This window comes from Polypterus senegalus, chromosome 14 (assembly GCF_016835505.1).
Source record: "Polypterus senegalus isolate Bchr_013 chromosome 14, ASM1683550v1, whole genome shotgun sequence".
NCBI lineage: Eukaryota > Metazoa > Chordata > Cladistia > Polypteriformes > Polypteridae > Polypterus > Polypterus senegalus.
Window position 1 is genome coordinate 134,593,552 of NC_053167.1, and position 20,023 is coordinate 134,613,574.

Below are 20,023 nucleotides of genomic sequence, written 5' to 3' on the forward strand. Positions count from 1 at the left end.
TTAAAGCCATGTCACTTAACACAAATTTTCCAGCGGTTTTTAGTCATAGGCTTAATTTACAGAAACCTAGCGAGTTGGAAGCAGTTGAGATGTACTGTACTCCCGTGACTGCCAGTCATATACTGTGACATCTGGGTGGTCCACAAACCAATGTAAACAATTGATGCCTGTAGAATCATTTCTCCACAAGGCTTATTTCAGTCAAGGACAGCTTGCTTACCTATGAAATTTCAGCCTGACTGTGAAACATTTAGAAGTCACTCCATGTTGAACTTTTTTTGTACTACAAACATACTGGGGGTTCTTATCTGGCTAGAGTAAGCAAAAAAAAAAAAAAAAAACAACAAATCAAGAACATTCTAGCACTAAGGTGGTGTTTCCAGAACAATCTAGTATTAAGTAAGAATTTCAAGAACATTCTCGTAGTAACTAGTTTATTCTACACCGAAATCTTTAGAAGCATCTGGCAACGACCTATGAAAAGTGTCGAACTTCACAACTGATAAGTCATTACATGTAACACTCATTAATAGTAACAGTGTGTTACTTTTAATATAGGAGTTACTGAACTAACATGGTTTCATCTAGTTTAAGATCTGACCCAGAGAACTGGTTGCTTGTAAAGCCAATCTAATACGATTACTACATGGACTCAACGTGCAGTTTCATCATCTGAATGAAGGGAAAAACCTCCATGAGAGTTTACAACATGACCTGCAACAGCACATTACCAATGCATCATGAAGATTTATACGTCCGAAAACTGTTAAAGCTGCACAAGTACAATCTGGCTCTCAAGAAGAACAGAATGCGACTGCAATAAAGTGACAAAATGAAAGAAGACACAGGCCGAGGTGATCTTCGAGAGTTGTGTGATATTGCCACAGGAGGATGAGATGACAGAAATCAACAAGGAAGAAGACGTGGCACCGCTAACATGTTATTGGCTGTCAGAATATAACAAGCGCAAGACACTTTAGGCATGTAAAACTGTGCTGGAATGTCATCACGGAATGATTCGTCATCCTCTGTGATTCCAATTTTTGTTTTTGACAACCTTAGGGGACAACATTGGTGACTGAAGTTGTCAAGTCTGACACACTGCAAAAACTGCATATGCAAAAACTCGATAATCAACTTGTTTTGCCTTTGTTTAGCTAAAAATAATAAGCTGCCAATGGGGAAAGGAAAATTTACTTGACAATGTTTTTTATAAATAAGCTAACTTATAAATAAGCTAGCTAAATTGGCAACTCAATAAATCTTACAATAAGGAAAAGAAGATATAGCGGCTTTTAGCAGCACTACTTAAAATAGCCTACATCTCCCAGCAGTCCCAGCAGTGTAATGCTACTGGGCTGATTCGGAGGAAGCAGAGGTTGCTGGGAAGGAGATTAATCAGACGGGCTCTTATATACGAACCAAAAAAGACATCAGGGATCACGATCATCTATCAGTTTTTTTTTTCGAGTCTTCATATACACTATTGGATTACAAACTACCACTACCTTGAATTACAGCAGCGTTTCTCGACCTTTAAGTATTTGCGACCCGAGTTTTCATTACAGTTTTAATCGCCCCCCTAACGTTTTTGAAAGGAGCCCACTAATACCAATTTGTTCTTTTTTAATTAATGATATATCATAGATGCATATTTTATTATACCTACTTAACTTTTATCGACATTTATCTAACTCTATATTTACTTTTCTAGTATCAGAATGTAGTTTAAGTTAATTTGTTTTGGTTTCCATAGATGTATTTTTCATATTTTTGATTCTTGTTTTCTTTTTTTCACATCTTCGTGCCCCCCTAGGAGGACCGCCCCACAGTTTGAGAACCACTGGATTATAGTTTTGTCATGTACATATGATGTATGTGCAGTTCTGCGCCTGCTTGTTGGTATGAATTCATCTTGGTTGGCCTCATCTTGTGCTCCCAATAACCACCAATCCTCACGCTGCAACAGGAACCTGGTAGGACAAACCGTTACGTTTCTTTTAGAGGGCTGTCGACAGGGATTTCACTTCACCCATTCGCTGTCCTCAGCCACTGTTATACTGGACTGTGTTGGCCTTTGTGGTAAGTGTTAACTGTATACTGTGTAGTGTATATAGATAACTAGCAAAATACCTGTGCTTCGCAGCAGAGAAGTAGTGTGTTAAAGAAGTTATAAAAAAGAAAAGGAAACATTTTAAAAATAACGTAACATAATTGTCAATGTAATTGTTTTGTGACTGTTATGAGTGTTGCTGTCATCAAGGATTTGATTATCATTATTTCTTTCAATCAGGTTTGTATTTGGAGGACGTGCTGTGTTCAAGTTACATTCCGTGTTGGTCAACCGTTGTAAAGATAACAGGTTTAATTCATCGAAGTGTTCACTACCCAAATCACTACTCGTGAATCTAAGATGTTTAACAGGCATTTCTGGTATGAAGTTGTGGATTTGCCTGCGAATATTTAGCGGCTGCGTGTCTATGAACTTGTGGATTTGCCTGCGAGTATTTAGCGACAGTGTCTCTATGAACTTGTGGATTTTTCTACGAGTATTTGGCGGCAGCGTCACGAAGTTGTTTTTGTCTAGCTGCATCAGAAAATGTACCACGACGTCTGAATGTAAAAGGTGGGCGGCATCTCCGGGCATGGAAGCCACTTGGTAAGTGACAGTTCTTTGATCGATGGTGATCACCTCGATAGACATGTTAATGGGGGTACGGTTGGAACGGTAAAAGAAATGGGTACCTGAACAATGTAAACTAAGTCCAAAATACCTACAAAATAACTATAAGCGTAATAAACGAACAATAAAACAGCGGAGAAGCCGTGGATTAAATAAAAGGCTGCAGTTATCAGCAGGGAGACGTGAATACCGTGGCCAAGCAAGGAAGGGAATGAATAGACCGGAGCGACGGATGGCCTTATATGGGCAGGCAGCCAATTACGTGGGAGGCGTGGGGATCGGGAACGTAACGCCGCCTCACATGGCGACCGAGCTGCAGGCTATGGACGTATATATGTACGTAAGTAGGATTCAGTTATGACTGTTACACGTAGAATTTCGAAATTAAACCTGCCTAACTTATGTAAGTAACCTGTAAGGAATGAGCCTGCCAAATTTCAGCCTTCTACCTACACGAGAAGTTGGAGAATTAGTGATGAGTGAGTCAGTCAGTGAGGGCTTTGCCTTTTATTAGTATAGATTATTGTCATTGGATAATTGGGGAGGGCCTTTGTGTACGTGTTTTTTTGTAATATTGTTATTTCTTTTTCATTATTTGATTAATATAGCCATTAATATTTATCGGTTCATTATGCTGTGTGTGTGCGAGAGTGTGCTGGGTCAAGGCTGGTGGTGTTCCTGGAGTCCCTGCAATAAAATAAATAAACCTCTGTCTCTGGACAGTGTGAATCTTGGCGTCCCTGTGACCACTACAGGATTAATATAAAAAAAACAAACGTTTCACTTGCTTAGATTTTATTTTTTGCAGTGCATCACCTTCCGACAAGAAATCGTGTGAGGCGAGGCCAGCTTCACAGGTGACTTCAGATTGCCATACTGTATACGGCTGTGCACATGTGGGTTCCCTGCCATGATCTGTCACTCTGTCCAGGGATATTTTTTCCCTTTTCTTACATTTGTTGGTATAGATGATGGAAAAACTATGAGAGTCTGTTAATTACAGATCATAGCTAAATATTAAATTAAGACTTGCAGAATAAAAAAAAAACTGGATGGATTTTTTTTTGCTTTCATTAAACATTATTCTCCTGCCGAGAATCACTAAAGCTCCCCCTGAGTCATTCGACTAAGGCCTTGATGCAGATAAGTTTTTCCATATGACTCTGTCACAGGCAGTTCCCTTCTAAAGTGTGCAATGTGCACTAGAAATTTTGTTTTTTTCATTTTAATAGACATCTTCTCTTCCATCCTTCAGCTGAACCTTTCATTCCTCACCAAATCCTTCAAAACAGGAAGCCCATGTTGACAGGCTAGCAGGACAAACACAATAGCCAGTGATTACTTTCTGTAACTGCGGGTGAAACGGTACGCACGCATGAAGCTGTTCTGCACTTCGGCTGCCTGAGGGCGCTGCATGATAACCCTGTCACTAGACACAATGCCCACTGTGACCAAAAGAAACTGCAATTCTTTTTTCTTTTTTTCTACAGTTTGTAGTACTAGGGTGTTGTACCGTGTGAGGATTTATGAACGTAGTGAGAAGTCAAGCAAAATGTTAGAACATTACAACACTCTAAAACAGGGGTCTCCAAGCTTCGGAGAGCTACTTTTACAAAATGAAATGGCCGAGAGCTCCTCATGTTTTCTAACGTTTATTCTCGTAGCTTATTTCAACCCAAACAAACTGAATAAACTTGTTTTGCTGAACATTTACAAAATGTTGGTGTCCACAACTCACATTTTGCATTAAAACATCACAAAAAAATATTGAGTTACCTGCAAGTGCATTTTGTGTGTCTGTATGCATTTTCTAGTGTATCTCACACTATTGAATTAAAACATGAATGCTGTCAAAGCAAAACAATGCAATTCCAAATCCACAGATATGACTTCTTCATTTGTCATTTTGTCACATGTCACTGTATCACTTTATTCATATGTCCAGTCACAAGTGTGATGTGTTTTTTACTTAGTCAGATGACTGGCACTGAGGTGTACGGTGGAGTGGAGCCACTCAGGTTCAGTCTTACGGAGTCAATTAGATGTTCGTCTCTCAGTCTTGTTCTGAACTTTGACTTCATGACATCCATGTCAGACTCACAGAGGTATGGAGACCCAAACGAAGCAGACATTTTCAGAGCTGCAGCTTGGTGAAGATTCTTATGGTTATCTGGCTCTACTAAGCTCCAGGAATGCTGAGAATGCTGTTGAGACTTTAACTGCACATTATGTTGAGGGTTTACTAATATATAATATATAAAATCCAATGTCTCTCTGTTTGTACGTCTGTCTGGTTTTCACGAGAGAACTACTTAACGGATTTAGATCTGTTTTTTTTCTATAATTTGCTTGAACATTCCAGTTGATTTTGCGACTTCTCTCATTTCGCTATGTATCAGAGTTCGCTTGCAGTACCGATTTATTTGTGCGAATCCGAGAAACACGCAATGGGCTGAGGGGGTTGGGGGGTGGGTTCTCCTCACTCACTCGCCAGCTTCGTGTTCTTTAACTCCGCTAAGCTAGTAAACGAGAGAAGAATTGAATTCAACTTTGTTTGATATTTAAAATAAAGTGTTACTTAGGTCTTGATGAGTTTGAGTCCGGATATTCTCTTAAGTGTATGCCACATTGAAAAGAGAGATTGCAATTCAGATTGTGGATCGTGATATGATTTTTTTGGAAAGATCGTCCACCACTAATTTGACTAATCAAGTTTTCAAATTCATGTAGGATTCATTAACCCTTTGGCGAGTTACTTGGAAAGGGGTTGCGAGTTACCGGTAGCTCGTGAGCGACGTGTTGGAGACCCCTGCTCTAGACGAGAACAGGACATTCAGCCCAACAAAGCTCGCCAGTCCTATCCACTTATTTCTTCCAAAAAAACATCAAGTCGAGTTTTGAAAGTCCCTAAAGTCTTACTATCTGTCACACTACTTGGTCTCTTATTCCAAGTGTCTATCGTTCTTTGTGTAAAGGAAAACTTCCTAACATCTGTGTGAAATTTATCCTGAACAACAGGGGTGTTGAACTCCAGTCCTAGAGGGCCGCAGTGGCCGCAGGTTTTCATTCTAACCATCTTCTTAATTAGTGACCAGTTTTTGCTGCTAATTAACTCACTTTGCCTTAATTTTAATTGACTTGTTTCCTTTTTCTTTAATTAGCAGCCAAACAATAATGAGAGGCAAAACAAGCCGCCACATAACCAGCTCCTCTGCAGCCATCACACAATATCTGAAAATAAAGAAAGGTGATGGCCTCGGTAAGGCTGATCTCTCAGGTCACCAAAACATTTTGACAGTCAAAAGTTTTGGAAACGTCTGCTGTGGCAGAATAAGAGCAGCAACAAGTCTTGGAATTTAAATAATGAGTTTAATTAACAAGAAGAATCGGCTTCTCATTAAAAACGTGATTAGAATGAAATTGGTTGGAGTTTGAAGCTCCGGTTTAGCTGGTCATCTACTGGCTTGTTTCATGTCTCATTTCTGTTTGGCTTTCATTTAATGAAGAAATGAACCATTACAGAGCACTGAATCCTTAAAAACAGGGCTATCAAAATGAAGGGAAAAAGAATTTAATTAGCAGTGAAAACTGCTCGCTGATTAGGAAGAGGGTTAGAATGAAAACCTGCATTCACTGTGGCCCTTCAGGCCTGGAGTTGGACACCCCTGCTTAAAAGTTTCCAACTGTGTCCCTGTGTTCTTTATGAATTCATTTTAAAGTCCCCGTCTCGATCCACTGGACTAATTCCCTTCATAATTTTAAACACTTCAATCACGTCACCTCTTAATCTTCTTTTGCTTAAAAAAAATGACACCTTTTATTGGCTAACTAAAAAGATTACAATATGCAAGCTTTCAAGGCAACCCAGGACCCTTCACTCTTACCTCCTCATTGACATGGCATTCATTCGATGCCACAAAGATGAACTGTGCAAATCCAAAGATGGCCACACTGAGAAACACCCTGGCACGTCCCATTCTTGGTTGATTCAAGAAAATGTCCAGAGAGCACACAGAAACTTCACAGTTGGCACTGGGGGTGAATTTCTTTGTATGCAGTTGACTGTCCCATGCATAAAAAGGATCTGTAAGACAAGGATATGAGTTTGTTATGCATCTAAATGAAATGCATGTACACGTCTCAAAATGGTGACATTGGAAACATACGAGTATGAACTCAGAAAAGCAATCAGACTGGCTAAATGTCGTTACGGGAGTGAACTAGAGACAACATTTAGCAGCTATAATGATTCATTTAAATTTTGTCATGGATTAGAGTAATTATAACTTATTTTGTGACGGAGTGCTGGAGCAGATCAATGTTAACAATTCACAGTTAAAATACAAGTTTGGATGACACTAACTACTAAATAAAGAACCAGTACACATATACTCTGTTCAATACTTGCATGGTCTGGGTGTTGGGCACGGTCATGGGGTCGAGTGGCTGTGGGGCTTCTGTTGGTGAAGAGAGATTCACTGATCTTGACTTTGCTGACGATGCTGTGATCTTCGCGGAGTCAATGGAGGCTCTGATCGGGGCTCTCGAGAGACTGAGTGAGGAGTCTGAGTGTCTGGGCTTGTGAGTGTCCTGATAAAACCCAATAGCCAGGCCATCAGCAGTGTGTCTGTCTGTGGAGAGAGTGTCGACCTTGTCGAGAGGTTTACTTACCTCGGCAGTGACATTCACGTCTCTGGTGACTCTTCCTATGAAGTTAATAGACGGATTGGGAGAGCATGGGGGGCATGAGGCTGCTGGAAAGGGGTGTGTAGCACTCCTGATATCTGAAAAAGGACGAAGGTCCAAGTCTTTAGAGACCTGGTGCTTCCTGTCTTGCTATATGGTTGCGAGACATGGACGCTATCCAGTGACCTGAGATGAAGACTGAACTCCTTTATGTGTCTCTTTGGAGAATCCTTGGGTCCCACTGGTTTGACTTTGTGTTGCTCATGGAGTCCCGAATGAGGCACATTACCTGCATTGTGAGGGAGCGTCACTTACGGCACTACGGCCATGTGGCGCGATTACCCAAGGGTGATCCAGCTCGTAAGATCCTGATTGTTGAGGACCCGAGGTCACCCACGTAACACCTGCTGTGGCAGATAGAGGGTCTTTTCCGGAGGGTGGCACTGGACTGCGTGTCTGCCTGGGGGTTTCCAACCAGGATCCCGAGTTGTTTCATTGTGCACCGGTGCATGCTCCCTAACTTGACTTGACTTGACACATATACAGTGCCCTCCATAATGAATGAGACAGAGATACATTTGTCCTTAATTTCCCCCTCTGCTCCACAGTTCAAATTACAAATCAAACAATTCAGACACAATTAAATTGCACATTGCAGGCTTTCATTTAAGGGGATTTGCACACATTTGGGTTATACAACACGTTTATTACATGCTACCCAAACACTTCAGGGTACAATAATGTTTGGAAACTGCCATGGCAGGTCTGTTAAAGCTGTCATATTTAGGACTTTGTTGCATATCCCTTGCATGCAGTGACCTCTTGAGGTCTGAGATTCATAGACAGCAGGTGCTGAGGATCTTCTCTAGTGATCCTCTGCCAAGTCCCTCATGCAGCCATCTTCAGCTGCTGCTGCTTGTTTCAGGGGAGCTTGTCCCCTTCAGTTTTCTCTTTAGCATATGGAAGGCCTGCTCAGTTGGATTTAAATCAGGTTACTGACTCGACCATTCAAGAATTTTCGTATTTTTTACTTTGATAAACTCCAGTGTTGCCTCAGCAGCTCTGCCAGGCCTTTCTTCAGCTCCCGCTTGTTTTGGGGAGCTTTTCCCCTTAAGTTTTCTCTTCAGCTCAATTTGAATCAAGTAATTAATTCAGCCATTTGACAAATTCCTGTGTTGCCTCAGTAGTCTGCTTGGATCGTCATCTTGTGTATTGAAGTGCTGTCCAACGTGGTTGGGGGCCTCTACTGGAACTTGAGCAGATCAGATGTTTCTACATGCCTCGGAATTCATTGTGCCACTGCTCCCAGCAGTTCCATCATCCATGAAGAGAAGTGGGCCAGGACCATGCCCAAGTCATAATGCTCCTAGCACCGCCTTGTTTAAAAGATGAGGTGGTCTGCCTTGGATTTCGGGCAGTTCTTTTTCGGCTCCACACTTTGCTCTCGCCATCACTCTGATGAGGCTCATCTTTGTCTCTTCTGTCCACAAGACCTTTTCCCAGAATTCTGAAGGCTCTTTGTTGTCCTTAATCACAAACTGTAATTGGGTCATCCTGCTTGTGTGGTTTGCATCTTGCAATGTGTCCTCTGCGTTTCTGTTCATGAAGTCCTCTGCTAAAGGTCGTCTCTGACACACACATCGGCCCCCTGATGACTGTTTCTGGTCAATCGCACAGATGTTTGGGGCTTTTTCTTTACCACAGTGGGGATTCATCTATCATCAGCAATGGAGGTCTTCCTTGCCCCACCAGTCCCTTTGTGATTACTGAGCTCCCCAGTGTGTTCTTTCTCCTTCATGATATTCCAGACAGTTACCTAAGGTCATCCTAAGGTTTTATCAATGTCTCCAATGCTTTGATTCTTGTGTTTCAGCCACATAAAGGCTTCTTTGGCTTTCACTTGCACAACTTACGTCCTCAAGTTGAACTTCAGACTCCAAAGGATAGAAGCAAGCCGAGGTATCTCATGAAGCCATGAAACCGACCTGAGGAATGACAAACATCTGCGACACTAATTGCCCCAAATGTTATGGTGCCCTGAAATGGGGAGACCATGTAGAAAAAGTGCTGTGTGACCGAAATGCATACAAACCCACTTAAACGAAGGTCTGCAATGTTGACTTTAATCACGATGTGTGAAATGTTTGATTTGTAATTTTAAACTGTGGCACAGAGTAGCAAATCAAGAAAAAGTTAGGGTTAGGATTAGGGGTACACTACACTAACCTACCCCTAACCCAAACAATATGCAAGTCAAGTGAAGTTGGGGAGCATGCACTGGTACAGTGTGTTGCTGCACCCACTACACGGCGAAACAACTCTGGATCCCGGTTTGCCACCCCCCAGGCGGTCCAGTCCCGCCCTCCAGAAATGACCCTCTATCTGCCGCAGCCAGGTGTTACATGGGCAACCCCTTGGCCTTGTCTAGCCACTCAGGTCCCCAACAATGAGCATCTTACGAGCCAAATCACCCTCGGGGAAACGCACCACATGGCCATAGTGCCGTAACTGACGCTCCTTCACAATGCAGGTAATGTGCCTCATTCGGGACTCCATGAGCAACACAAAGTCAAACCAACGGTACCCAAGGATTTTCCGGAGAGACACAGTACCAAAGGAATCCAGTCTTCGTCTCAGGTCACTGGATAGCGTCCATGTCTTGCAACCATATAGCAAGACAGGAAGCACCAGGACTCTAAAGACTTGGACCTTCGTCCTTTTGCATAGATATGGGGAGTGCCACACACCCCTTTCCAGCTACCTCATGACCCCCATGCTCTCCCAATCCGTCTACTGACTTCACAGGAAGAGTCACCAGAGACATGAATGTCACTGCCAAGGTAAGTAAACCTCTCAAGAAGGTGAACACTCTCTGCGCAGACAGACACACTGCTGATGGCCGTGCCCAAGAGGTCATTAAAGGCCTGGATCTTATATAAATAAATACATAATATGCAGAGTACTGTAAAACTTTTATGCTGAATTCAGAGGGACACAAAACAAATAAACTGAACCCGCCAACTGTAACAGTGATCGCAGCTGGGCTGACTTTCCCTCTGCCTTTTTCTTTCTAACTTGCCTGCCAAATGAATTTACGCATCATGAGTTAACCTGGGATGGGCCGCCCCATGAATTGTTTGCATGCATTTCACTGCTCTCTGCACCCACGCTAACTCTTAGCAGTTCACAGCATTTACAACTGAGCTGATTTTATCATCACCTTGGCATTCACAGTTGCACAATTGAGGGAAAAACACCCCGAGTGCTTTAGTTCTCAGTGCGAGAAGCAAACACAACATAAACTTCCATCCTGTGAAGTAAACAGATATTACACTGAATAAGCAAGAATGTAACTTCTCATGGGAAAAAACAATTAAGAAGAGGGGCAAAACAAAAAGTGAAAAACATAGAAAGGCAACACAGGCAATATAAGAAATGCTCTTTTGGCGCATTCAAACTGCTGTCTTTGAGAATGCGTGCATTGCATACAATGGCAGGATTTGTCTTCCGGGAGCTGGGAACTTCAAGCCCTGACAATTATGGGGCAGTATGTTATGGCCCTACAGTCCTCTGGCACCCAATGAATCCTTTTCTGTAATTCATATGAAGTCTTTATTGCTAATCAGTATCACAAACTATATTATGATCAAAGAATCCACAGTGACCAGGCAGTGAGATCTTCAACTTTGACTCTGTTGCTCTGAGACCAACGTTTTAGGCCGACTGTATGTGTCCCTCTCCATTAAGTCTAAAACAAGCCCAGGTAAATGAGGACAGGGGGCCTCGTTTATAAACTGGCTCAAAAGATGTGTGTGCAACTTCCCACACAAACACCAAGATTTGTAAAAGAAAACTTGACAGAGGAACGTGTGGATATTTACTGCAACTCTGACCCGTGTGTACGCAGCACTACAGAGAAAGCTGGAAATCACGACACCCTCGATAAAGTAGGGAAATGCAGGTAAAAGGGCTAAATGACGACTCACACGCATAATAATTCATATCATTGAGCTTTTATTAGTATGTGCGCAACCCAAAAAAGACATCAATCGATTGCAACGAGTGCAGAATGCAGCTACTAGAATCTTAACTAGGAAAAGAAAATCCAAGCACATCACACCAGTCTTAATGTCACTACACTGGTTACCTGTGCCATTTAGAATTGACTTTAAAATACTGGGTGGCAGGTTTACAAAGCCTTAAATAATCTGTTCCATCCTATGTCTCAGAATGCCTGTCACCTTACACTCCAAATCGTAACCTTAAATCTTCAAATGAGGGTCTGCTTAGAATTCCAAGAGCTAAACTTAAAAGAAGTTGTGAGACTGCTTTCTGCTAAAATCTGAAATAGCTGACCGATAGAAATTCATCAGGCTAATATGGTGGAGCACTTTAACAAACTGCTAAAAACACATTATTTGAATATGGCTTTCTCAGAGCTACATTTTAGTATCGCCTTGATATTCTGTATATGCATTTAATTATTTTTTTCACGGCTCCACAATCCGTAATAACCCCTACTTTCTCTGCTGTTCTTTTTCCGGTTTTCTATGGTGACAATCTGTGCCACCACCACCTGATCAAAGCACCGTGATGTCCCTACATTGATGGATTGAAGGCCAGATGTCCACATGACCGTCATCATCAAGATCTTCCATGTGAACCCTGAATACCATGATGACTGATTGAGGTCATATACAGTGGGATGCAAAAGTTTGGGCAATCTTGTTAATAGTCATTATTTTCCTGTATAAATCGTTGGTTGTTACGATAAAAAATGTTAGTTAAATATATCATATAGGAGACACACACAGTGATATTTGAGAAGTGAAATGAAGTTTATTGGATTTACAGAAAGTGTGCAATAATTGTTCAAACAAAATCAGGCAGGTGCATAAATTTGGGCACCGTTGTCATTTTATTGATTCCCAAACGTTTAGAACTAATTATTGGAACTCCAATTGGCTTGGTAAGCTCAGTGACCCCTGACCTACATACACAGGTGAATCCGAGTATTTAAGGGGGTCAATTGTAAGTTTCCCTCCTCCTTTAATTTTCTCTGAAGAGTAGCAACATGGGGTCACAAAACAACTCTCAAATGACCTGAAGACAAAGATTGTTCACCATCATGGTTTAGGGGAAGGATACAGAAAGCTGTCCCAGAGATTGAAGCTGTCTGTTTCCACAGTTAGGAACATATTGAGGAAATGGAAGACCACAGGCTCAGTTCAAGTTAAGGCTCGAAGTGGCAGACCAAGAAAGATTTCGGATAGACAGAAGCATAATGGTGAGAACAGTCAGAGTCAACCCACAGACCAGCACCAAAGACCTACAACATCATCTTGCAGCAGATGGAGTCACTGGGCATCGCTCAACCATTCGCGACTTTACACAAGGAGATGCTGTATGCAGAGTGATGCAGAGGAAGCACAAACAGAGCCGCTTGAGGTCTGCTCAAGCACATTTGGACAAGCCAGCTTCATTTTGGAATAAGGTGCTGTGGACTGATGAAACTAAAATTGAGTTATTTGGGCATAACAAGGGCGTTATGCATGGAGGAAAAGAACACAGCATTCCAAGAAAACACCTGCTACCTACAGTCAAATATGGTGGTGGTTCCATCATGCTGTGGGGCTGTGTGGCCAGTGCAGGGACTGGGAATCTTGTCAAAGTTGAGGGACGCTTGGATTCCACTCAGTATCAGCAGATTCTGGAGACCAATGTCCAGGAATCAGTGACAAAGATGAAGCTGCGCCGGGGCTGGATCTCTCAACAAGACAACGACCAAACACTGCTCAAAATCCACTAAGGCATTCATGCAGAAGAACAAGTACAACGTTCAGGAATGGCCATCTCAGTCCCCAGACCTGAATAGAATTGAAAATCTGTGGTGTGAGTTAAAGAGAGCTGTCCATGCTCGGAAGCCATCAAACCTGAATGAACTAGAGATGTTTTGTAAAGAGGAATGGTCCAAAATACCTTCAACCACAATCCAGACTCTCATTGGAACCTACAGGAAGCATTTAGAGGCTGTAATTTCTGCAAAAGGCGGATCTACTAAATATTGATTTCATTTCTTTTTGTGGTGCCCAAATTTATGCACCTGCCTGATTTTGTTTGAACAATTATTGCACACTTTCTGTAAATCCAATAAACTTCATTTCACTTTTCAAATATCACTGTGTGTGTCTCCTATATGATATATTCAACTGACATTTTTTATCGTAACAACCAACGATTTATACAGGAAAATAATGACTATTAACAAGGTTGCCCAAACTTCTAGCGTATGTGGATTTCACTTTCAATAAACAACAAATCTTTTAATTCTCGTGAATACGCCTCTTCATTGGGAAGAAACATTACTTTTTCCTGATAGCAACATGAATTAGATGATCTACAAGTCTCTGACTTAAAGTTTAAATCCAAACAATATTTTCGATCTCTTTTCGCTGTTCCGTTATTTCACCGAGTAATAATTTCCGTTTGTTTGCGCTAATGCGATCTTTACTATCATTTTTTACACCTTCAAATTTTAGTACTTTCATTATCTCTAACCTGCTCTGCATGTGTGTCACGCCAACGTTTTTGAATTCTTTACAATGTTCTACTTTGTCTTCTACTCTTTGTCTTTTATTCCTGGCCCCGGGCGTGGTTAAATCTCTTGACACAAAGTCTCATCTTGCGGGACTTGGAAGTATCTCTCTGAAAAAGTCACGTCTCGTCCCAGGCTAAAAAATCTCGTCTTGTCCCAGGATTTTTTTTATAGAATAGAGTGATTTATTGTTAATTTATTTTCAGACAAAGTAGCTTTAGCAGGCCTGATGGTGTTGCACCTGATTGCTGGTTTGTTGGTGACGTAATGTTCTGAACTCTCATTGAACTATTCAGTGTAACAGCAATCATGTCAGTATGGCTACCCTCACAGACAGTGATATCTTTTACCTTTCCCTGACCTCCATAATCCAGTGAAGAGACACCATAATTCCAAGCCACACATGATCTTGCATGCTCAGTTGCGTGGCACAGACAGATAATCTTGAATACAGGCGGTGGGGGTCTCGATATGTCAGGTGGGAGGCTGCTCTACCAGCCAAAGAGGTTCTGCAGCATCATAATTGCATATGCATGAGGCTGATTAGCACGCTCCATATATGGATGTTTCTGGTTGCCGTTCGAGGTGCATTTAAATATGGACATTTATAGGGTGAGTGTGACTTATAAATGTTAAATTGCATAGAAATATGTGCAAGCCAGATTTAAAAAATGTGATTTTTTTGGGGGATAATTTTACTGATTTTTTGGTGTGCACATATTTTCACACTCGGATCCACACCAAGTCATAAATGAGATCTCTATACCCTAAACTGCAACAGGATTGACAAAAGTCTTTCTCGTCTTTTTGGGGAGTCAATGCTTCGTCAAAGAACAGGGTCTTTTAAAACCCATTGCAACATTCCTTGTGTGATTTTGGGCTATACAAGAAATAAACTGTTGTTGCTTACATAGCCATGCGCTCGTAAACTGGGCACAATGGGGTTTTCTGTTGTCCTGTTGAAAAATGGAAGAGATGTCCCAGCAAAAGATGGCATCTGATTGGGAGCCTATGTTGCTCCAACATTTGTACATATTCTTGTTCATAAATGGTGCCCTCAAAGATGTACAAACTACCTACACCACACAAACTCTTGCCATGACAGATGCTGACTTTTTAATCACTCACTGATGGTCCTTTTCTCCTTTGGCTCAGAGAGCACAGCAGCTATTTTTAACAAAAACTATTTAAATTTTGACTCATTGGACCAAAAAATATGATTCTGCTGCTCTACATTCCATCTCAGATGAGCCGAACCCCGGAAAAGTGGACAGCTCTTCTGGACAGAGTTAATATATGGCCTCTGCTTTGCATAAGGAAAGCTTTAACGTGTATATATTGATGCAGCGGTGAACAGTGTTGACTGGCAAAGGTTTATCGAAGTATTCCATGCCATGATAGCCATTGCAAACGCACGACGATTCTTAAGGCAGTGACGTCGGAGGGTTTAGAGCAGGTGGTGGCCAACTCCGATCCTGGAGAGCCACAGTGGCAACAGGTTTTCATTCTAACCATTTTCTTAATTAGTGACTAGTTCTTGCTACTAATTAATTTCATTTAATTGATTTGCTATTTAGGGTGGCACGGTGGGTAGCACTGCTGCCTCACAGTAAGGAGACCTGGGTTCGCTTCCCGGGTCCTCCTTGCGTGGAGTTTGCATGTTCTCCTGTGTCTGCGTGGGTTTCCTCCGGGCGCTCCGGTTTCCTCCCACAATCCAAAGACATGCAGGTTAGGTGGATTGAAGATTCTAAATTGGCCCTAGTGTGTGTGGGGCAGTGTGTGTGCGTGCCCTGCAGTGGGCTGGTACCCTGCCTGGGATTGGTTCCTGCCTTGCGCCCTGTGTTGGCTAGAATTGGCTCCAGCAGACCCCCGTGACCCTGTGTTCGGATTCAGCGGGTTGGAAAATGGATGGATGGATAAATTTGCCATTTTTGCTCATTAATTTAAATTCAGTTATCCATAAAGACAAAGTGAAAGTCTTGCATGGGTTTCCTCCGGGTACTCCGGTTTCCTCCCACAGTCCAAAGACATGCAGGTTAGGTGCATTGGCGATTCTAAAATGTCCCCAGTGTGTGCTTGGTGTGTGGGTGTGTATGTGTGTGTGCGCCCTGTGGTGGGCTGGCATCCAGTGTGGGGATCTGTTCCTGTCTTGCGCCCTGTGTTGGCTGGGATTGCCTCTAGCAGACCACCATGACCCTGTAGTTAGGATATAGCGAGTTGGATAATGGATGGATGGATGATTTGCTATTTAAGACTCTGACCCTTTAAATCAGGGCTTGAGGAGCATCGGTCTTGGAGGGCTGCAGTGGCTTCAGGTTTTTGTTCCCACCCAACTGCTTCATGAGAAATCATTCATCGCTGTTGGCACATTTATTGCTCAAGTGACGTTTTTCTGCTTTATTTTAGTTGTCTTGCTTGTTAAGATTTTGAACCCCTGGTTTTTTTTTAGTCTTAAACAGTTGTATTCAGTGTTTTAACTGCTCCTTATTAGCAATAAGATACAAATGACAAAGCAACCATCAGCTCTATATCTAGCTTGTCACCATTTCCACCTGTTTAATTAAGTATTTAGAAGGAAACAGAAGAGAAAGTGAAGAATGGAAAATTACTCCTCCGTTTTAGGCTTCAAATCATTTGGATGACACATCTCTCTATTATAAAAGAAAATCTTGAGACAAGACGAGAATACTGCCAAGAGATTTTCTCAAGTTCCACCTTCCTCTCCACCATTTGCGGTTCACGGCCCATGCCCGCGGTCCTCTCACCTCTCATTTGTGTGAATGCTTTTGTCAGACACAGTTTTTCCCCTCTCTGCTCTTATAATTTTTACGTTTTCCTCACTTTAAGTTCCCAATAAAAGAAGACTTACTATGTCCAAATCTTATTGAAGAATTTTATCCCAAAGGGTTATCAACAGAAGAAATGAGTACATCCTACCACCAAGAAATGATGAAATCAAACAAATGTGAAAATTGTCGATTGGTTACACGGCAAATTAGTTAAATGTGCATCAATAGACTCTGCTGAAACAGTTGGTGGTGATGGTGCGAAAGATGAAAACATCAACTTACAATATCACAAAGAATATCTACAACTGTTAACACCGTCTGGTCTTCCACCGGCCAAATTACTGTTGAAATAAGGGCGTACTATTATGTTATTGCGTAATTTATGTCTGAGTGATGGGCTATGCAATAGGACAAGATTAGTTGTACTGAAAATTGGTCGAACAATTCTAACATGTAAAATTTTAACTGGCGACAAGAAAGGTAATGTAGTATATCTAACATGAGACACCAAAGGAGATCTCGAAATGCCATTTGTATTAAAATATTTACAGTTTCCCATTAAAATAGCTTTTGCTACGACAGTTAACAAATCTCAAGGACAAACATTCGAAAAAGTCGATTTATTTATTAGAGAGAAAGAAACGAAATTCCCTCACAGGCAGTTATACGTTGCATTGTCACCATTTAACTCCAAACACGGAATCAAAATTCAATGCGGTATTCAAGAAAAGTTCATTCAAAATATTGTTTTTACTGAAGCTTTACAGTAAAAGTTTAAAAAACAATTTGTGTGTTCATTTCAAAGCCAAACAGAAGAAAATGTATAACGCAACGAATACCTCTAACGCAACATGAAGCATAATTTTCTTTCAATTATTTAAGTTTTACTATTTTTTACAATGTTAATTACTCGCTGTAATGTAAAATAGTTAGGTCTATTATGCATATATAACAAATCCCATGAACATAACAATCAGTTTAAATTGTACATCCGGTTCCCAATACGTGAGCGGCAGAGCCGTGAAGTAGCTAGCGCATAGCGCCCATACGGGGGTTGATGAGCGAAGCGAGCAGGGGTGCAGAGCCCCCTAATCATTAGAAAGGAAAAAAAAATCTATGATTTAAGAATGAACTAACATGGTAGAGTAAAAACACTAACAATCCATGAAATTAAATAAGATCTGTTATGGGTGAGTTTAGGCAAAATAAGTTAATTAGCTTAAAAAACTTGTCACTAATTTAGAAAATCTTTAGAATGAAAACGTGCAGCCAGTGCGGCTCTCCAGGATCGGAGTTGGCCATCCCTGGATTGGAGGTCCCACACATTCACATGTGGGTTTTGGCCTTGTCCTCTGCACTCCTTGAATCTTTTAACTATAGTGTGCACTGTAGAGCAGGGGTGTCCAACTCTGATCCTTGATGGCCGCAGTTGCTGCACGTTTTCATTCTAAACATATTTCCTAATTAGTGACCAGTTTTTTTGTGCTAATTAACTTCTTTTGCCTAAACTATAATTGACATACTATTTAAGACCCAGACCCCTTAATCGTTTCATTTTTCCTTATCAACAACAACATTTACTTATATAGCACATCTTATACAAATGGTGTAGTTCAAAGTGCTTTACAAGATGAAGAAAAAAGTTTATATGAAACAAAAATAAGATTAGGCAAAACTAACAAACAAAGAATAAAGTAAGGTCAGATAGTCAGGAGGAAAGAAAAAACAGTTGGACTAGAGCAGCGGTTCTCAACCTGGGGGTCGAATGACGATTTGCCAGGGGTCGCCTAAAACCATTGGAAATATAGGTTTTGTCCATTCTAATGTGTAAAACTTGTTATTGTACACATTTTTTCCATTGGTAGTTACTAGTTTTTTACTATAATTGTCATTCGAGTATAGATGCTGCAGACAATTGAATCAGAATAGTTTCAAACATTTTAATTGTCGTAACTTTTTTATTTTTAACTGTTTACATTATTGTACATCGAACGGCGTGATGTAAGCAGGGATTTACGCACTTTTTCTTCCATTGCCAACATCATATCTTTGTGAAATAGGGTTTTCCAGCTTGTTGGTTATCAAGTCTAAATACAGAAGTAGACTTGTTGCAGAAGATGATCTTCGTTGTGCTCTTGCAAAGACTGCCCCGAGAATTTCTGATCTGGTGAGAAAGAAGCAGCCTCAACCTTCGCACTGACGTTGGCTTTTTACGCGTACTGTCGCAAAAATTTTGTAGCAATGTAGTTTACTGTTGTTATATTAAGACTGTTACCCATGCTACGCCATGCTTTTCACATAAGTATACAACATGAATACGGTGAATACAGTTCAATACACAATGAAGAAAAACAAATACATATAAGTCATAAAGACAAAATTTCCTTTATTTGTAATTAGAAATAAATATTTCACAATATATAATTACATATTGTTTTTGTTATTAATCACTACGCTTTAATTATGTTACATCCTGCATATCAGATATTTACATTACAATTCATAACAGTAGCAAAATTACAGTTATGAAGTAGCAATGAAAACAATTTTACGGTTGGGGTCGCCGCAGCATGGGAAATTGTATTAAAGGGTCGTGGCACTAGAAAAGTTGAGAACCGCTGGACTAGAGAAAAAAAAAACAAAAGCCTGCAGCCCATAATGAGATACAAAAACGAGCCAAAACCTGACCTGGTAATCCATGTCCATCATATCATATCTGAAAATGAAAAAAGGTGAAGGTCTCAATAATGTTCATCTGCCATAAAACATCTTAACGGAGCTCTTAAGATTTGTGGCAGAATGAGAACAACAACAAGCCATGGAATTAAAGAACGGGTTTAATTAACAAGAAGAATCGACTTCTAATTACGAAATTGGTGGAGGTGAAATTGGTTGGAGTTTCAGGCCCTGACATGGCTGGTCAATTGTTGGCTCCCTTCACATGCCATTTCTGATTGCCATTTAAGAAAAAAGAAGCAACAGAGGACCAAGTCTTAAAACAAAGGCAAAAATAAGTTAATTAACAGCAGAAATTGGTCACTGATGAACAAAGTGGCAAGGAGGAAAAACTTCAGCCATGGTAGCCTTCTAGGATTGGAGTTGGACACCCCTGCAAGAGAGTGAAATGGCCACAATCCTACCAATTTGTCTTTGGGGGTACATTGTGATTACTCGTCGATGCATCAGTTGGCCAATTGACGAGCCCTGACCCATTCTTGCTACTCGAGGACTAGAGAAGGCTCCTTATATACTAGAACATGATTATCTTAT

The 20,023-nt window shown here is 41.1% G+C and overlaps 1 protein-coding gene across 1 annotated transcript in view; it reads right to left on the reverse strand.

Annotated features, from left to right (window-relative positions):
• c14h1orf210 (chromosome 14 C1orf210 homolog) overlaps positions 1–20,023 on the reverse strand; it is a 112,206-nt gene that overhangs the window by 34,231 nt on the left and 57,952 nt on the right. The window contains exon 3 of the mRNA XM_039734667.1: positions 6,568–6,767. Within this exon, the coding sequence (XP_039590601.1) occupies positions 6,568–6,767 (200 nt within the window). The remainder of the gene's footprint in view (positions 1–6,567; positions 6,768–20,023) is intronic.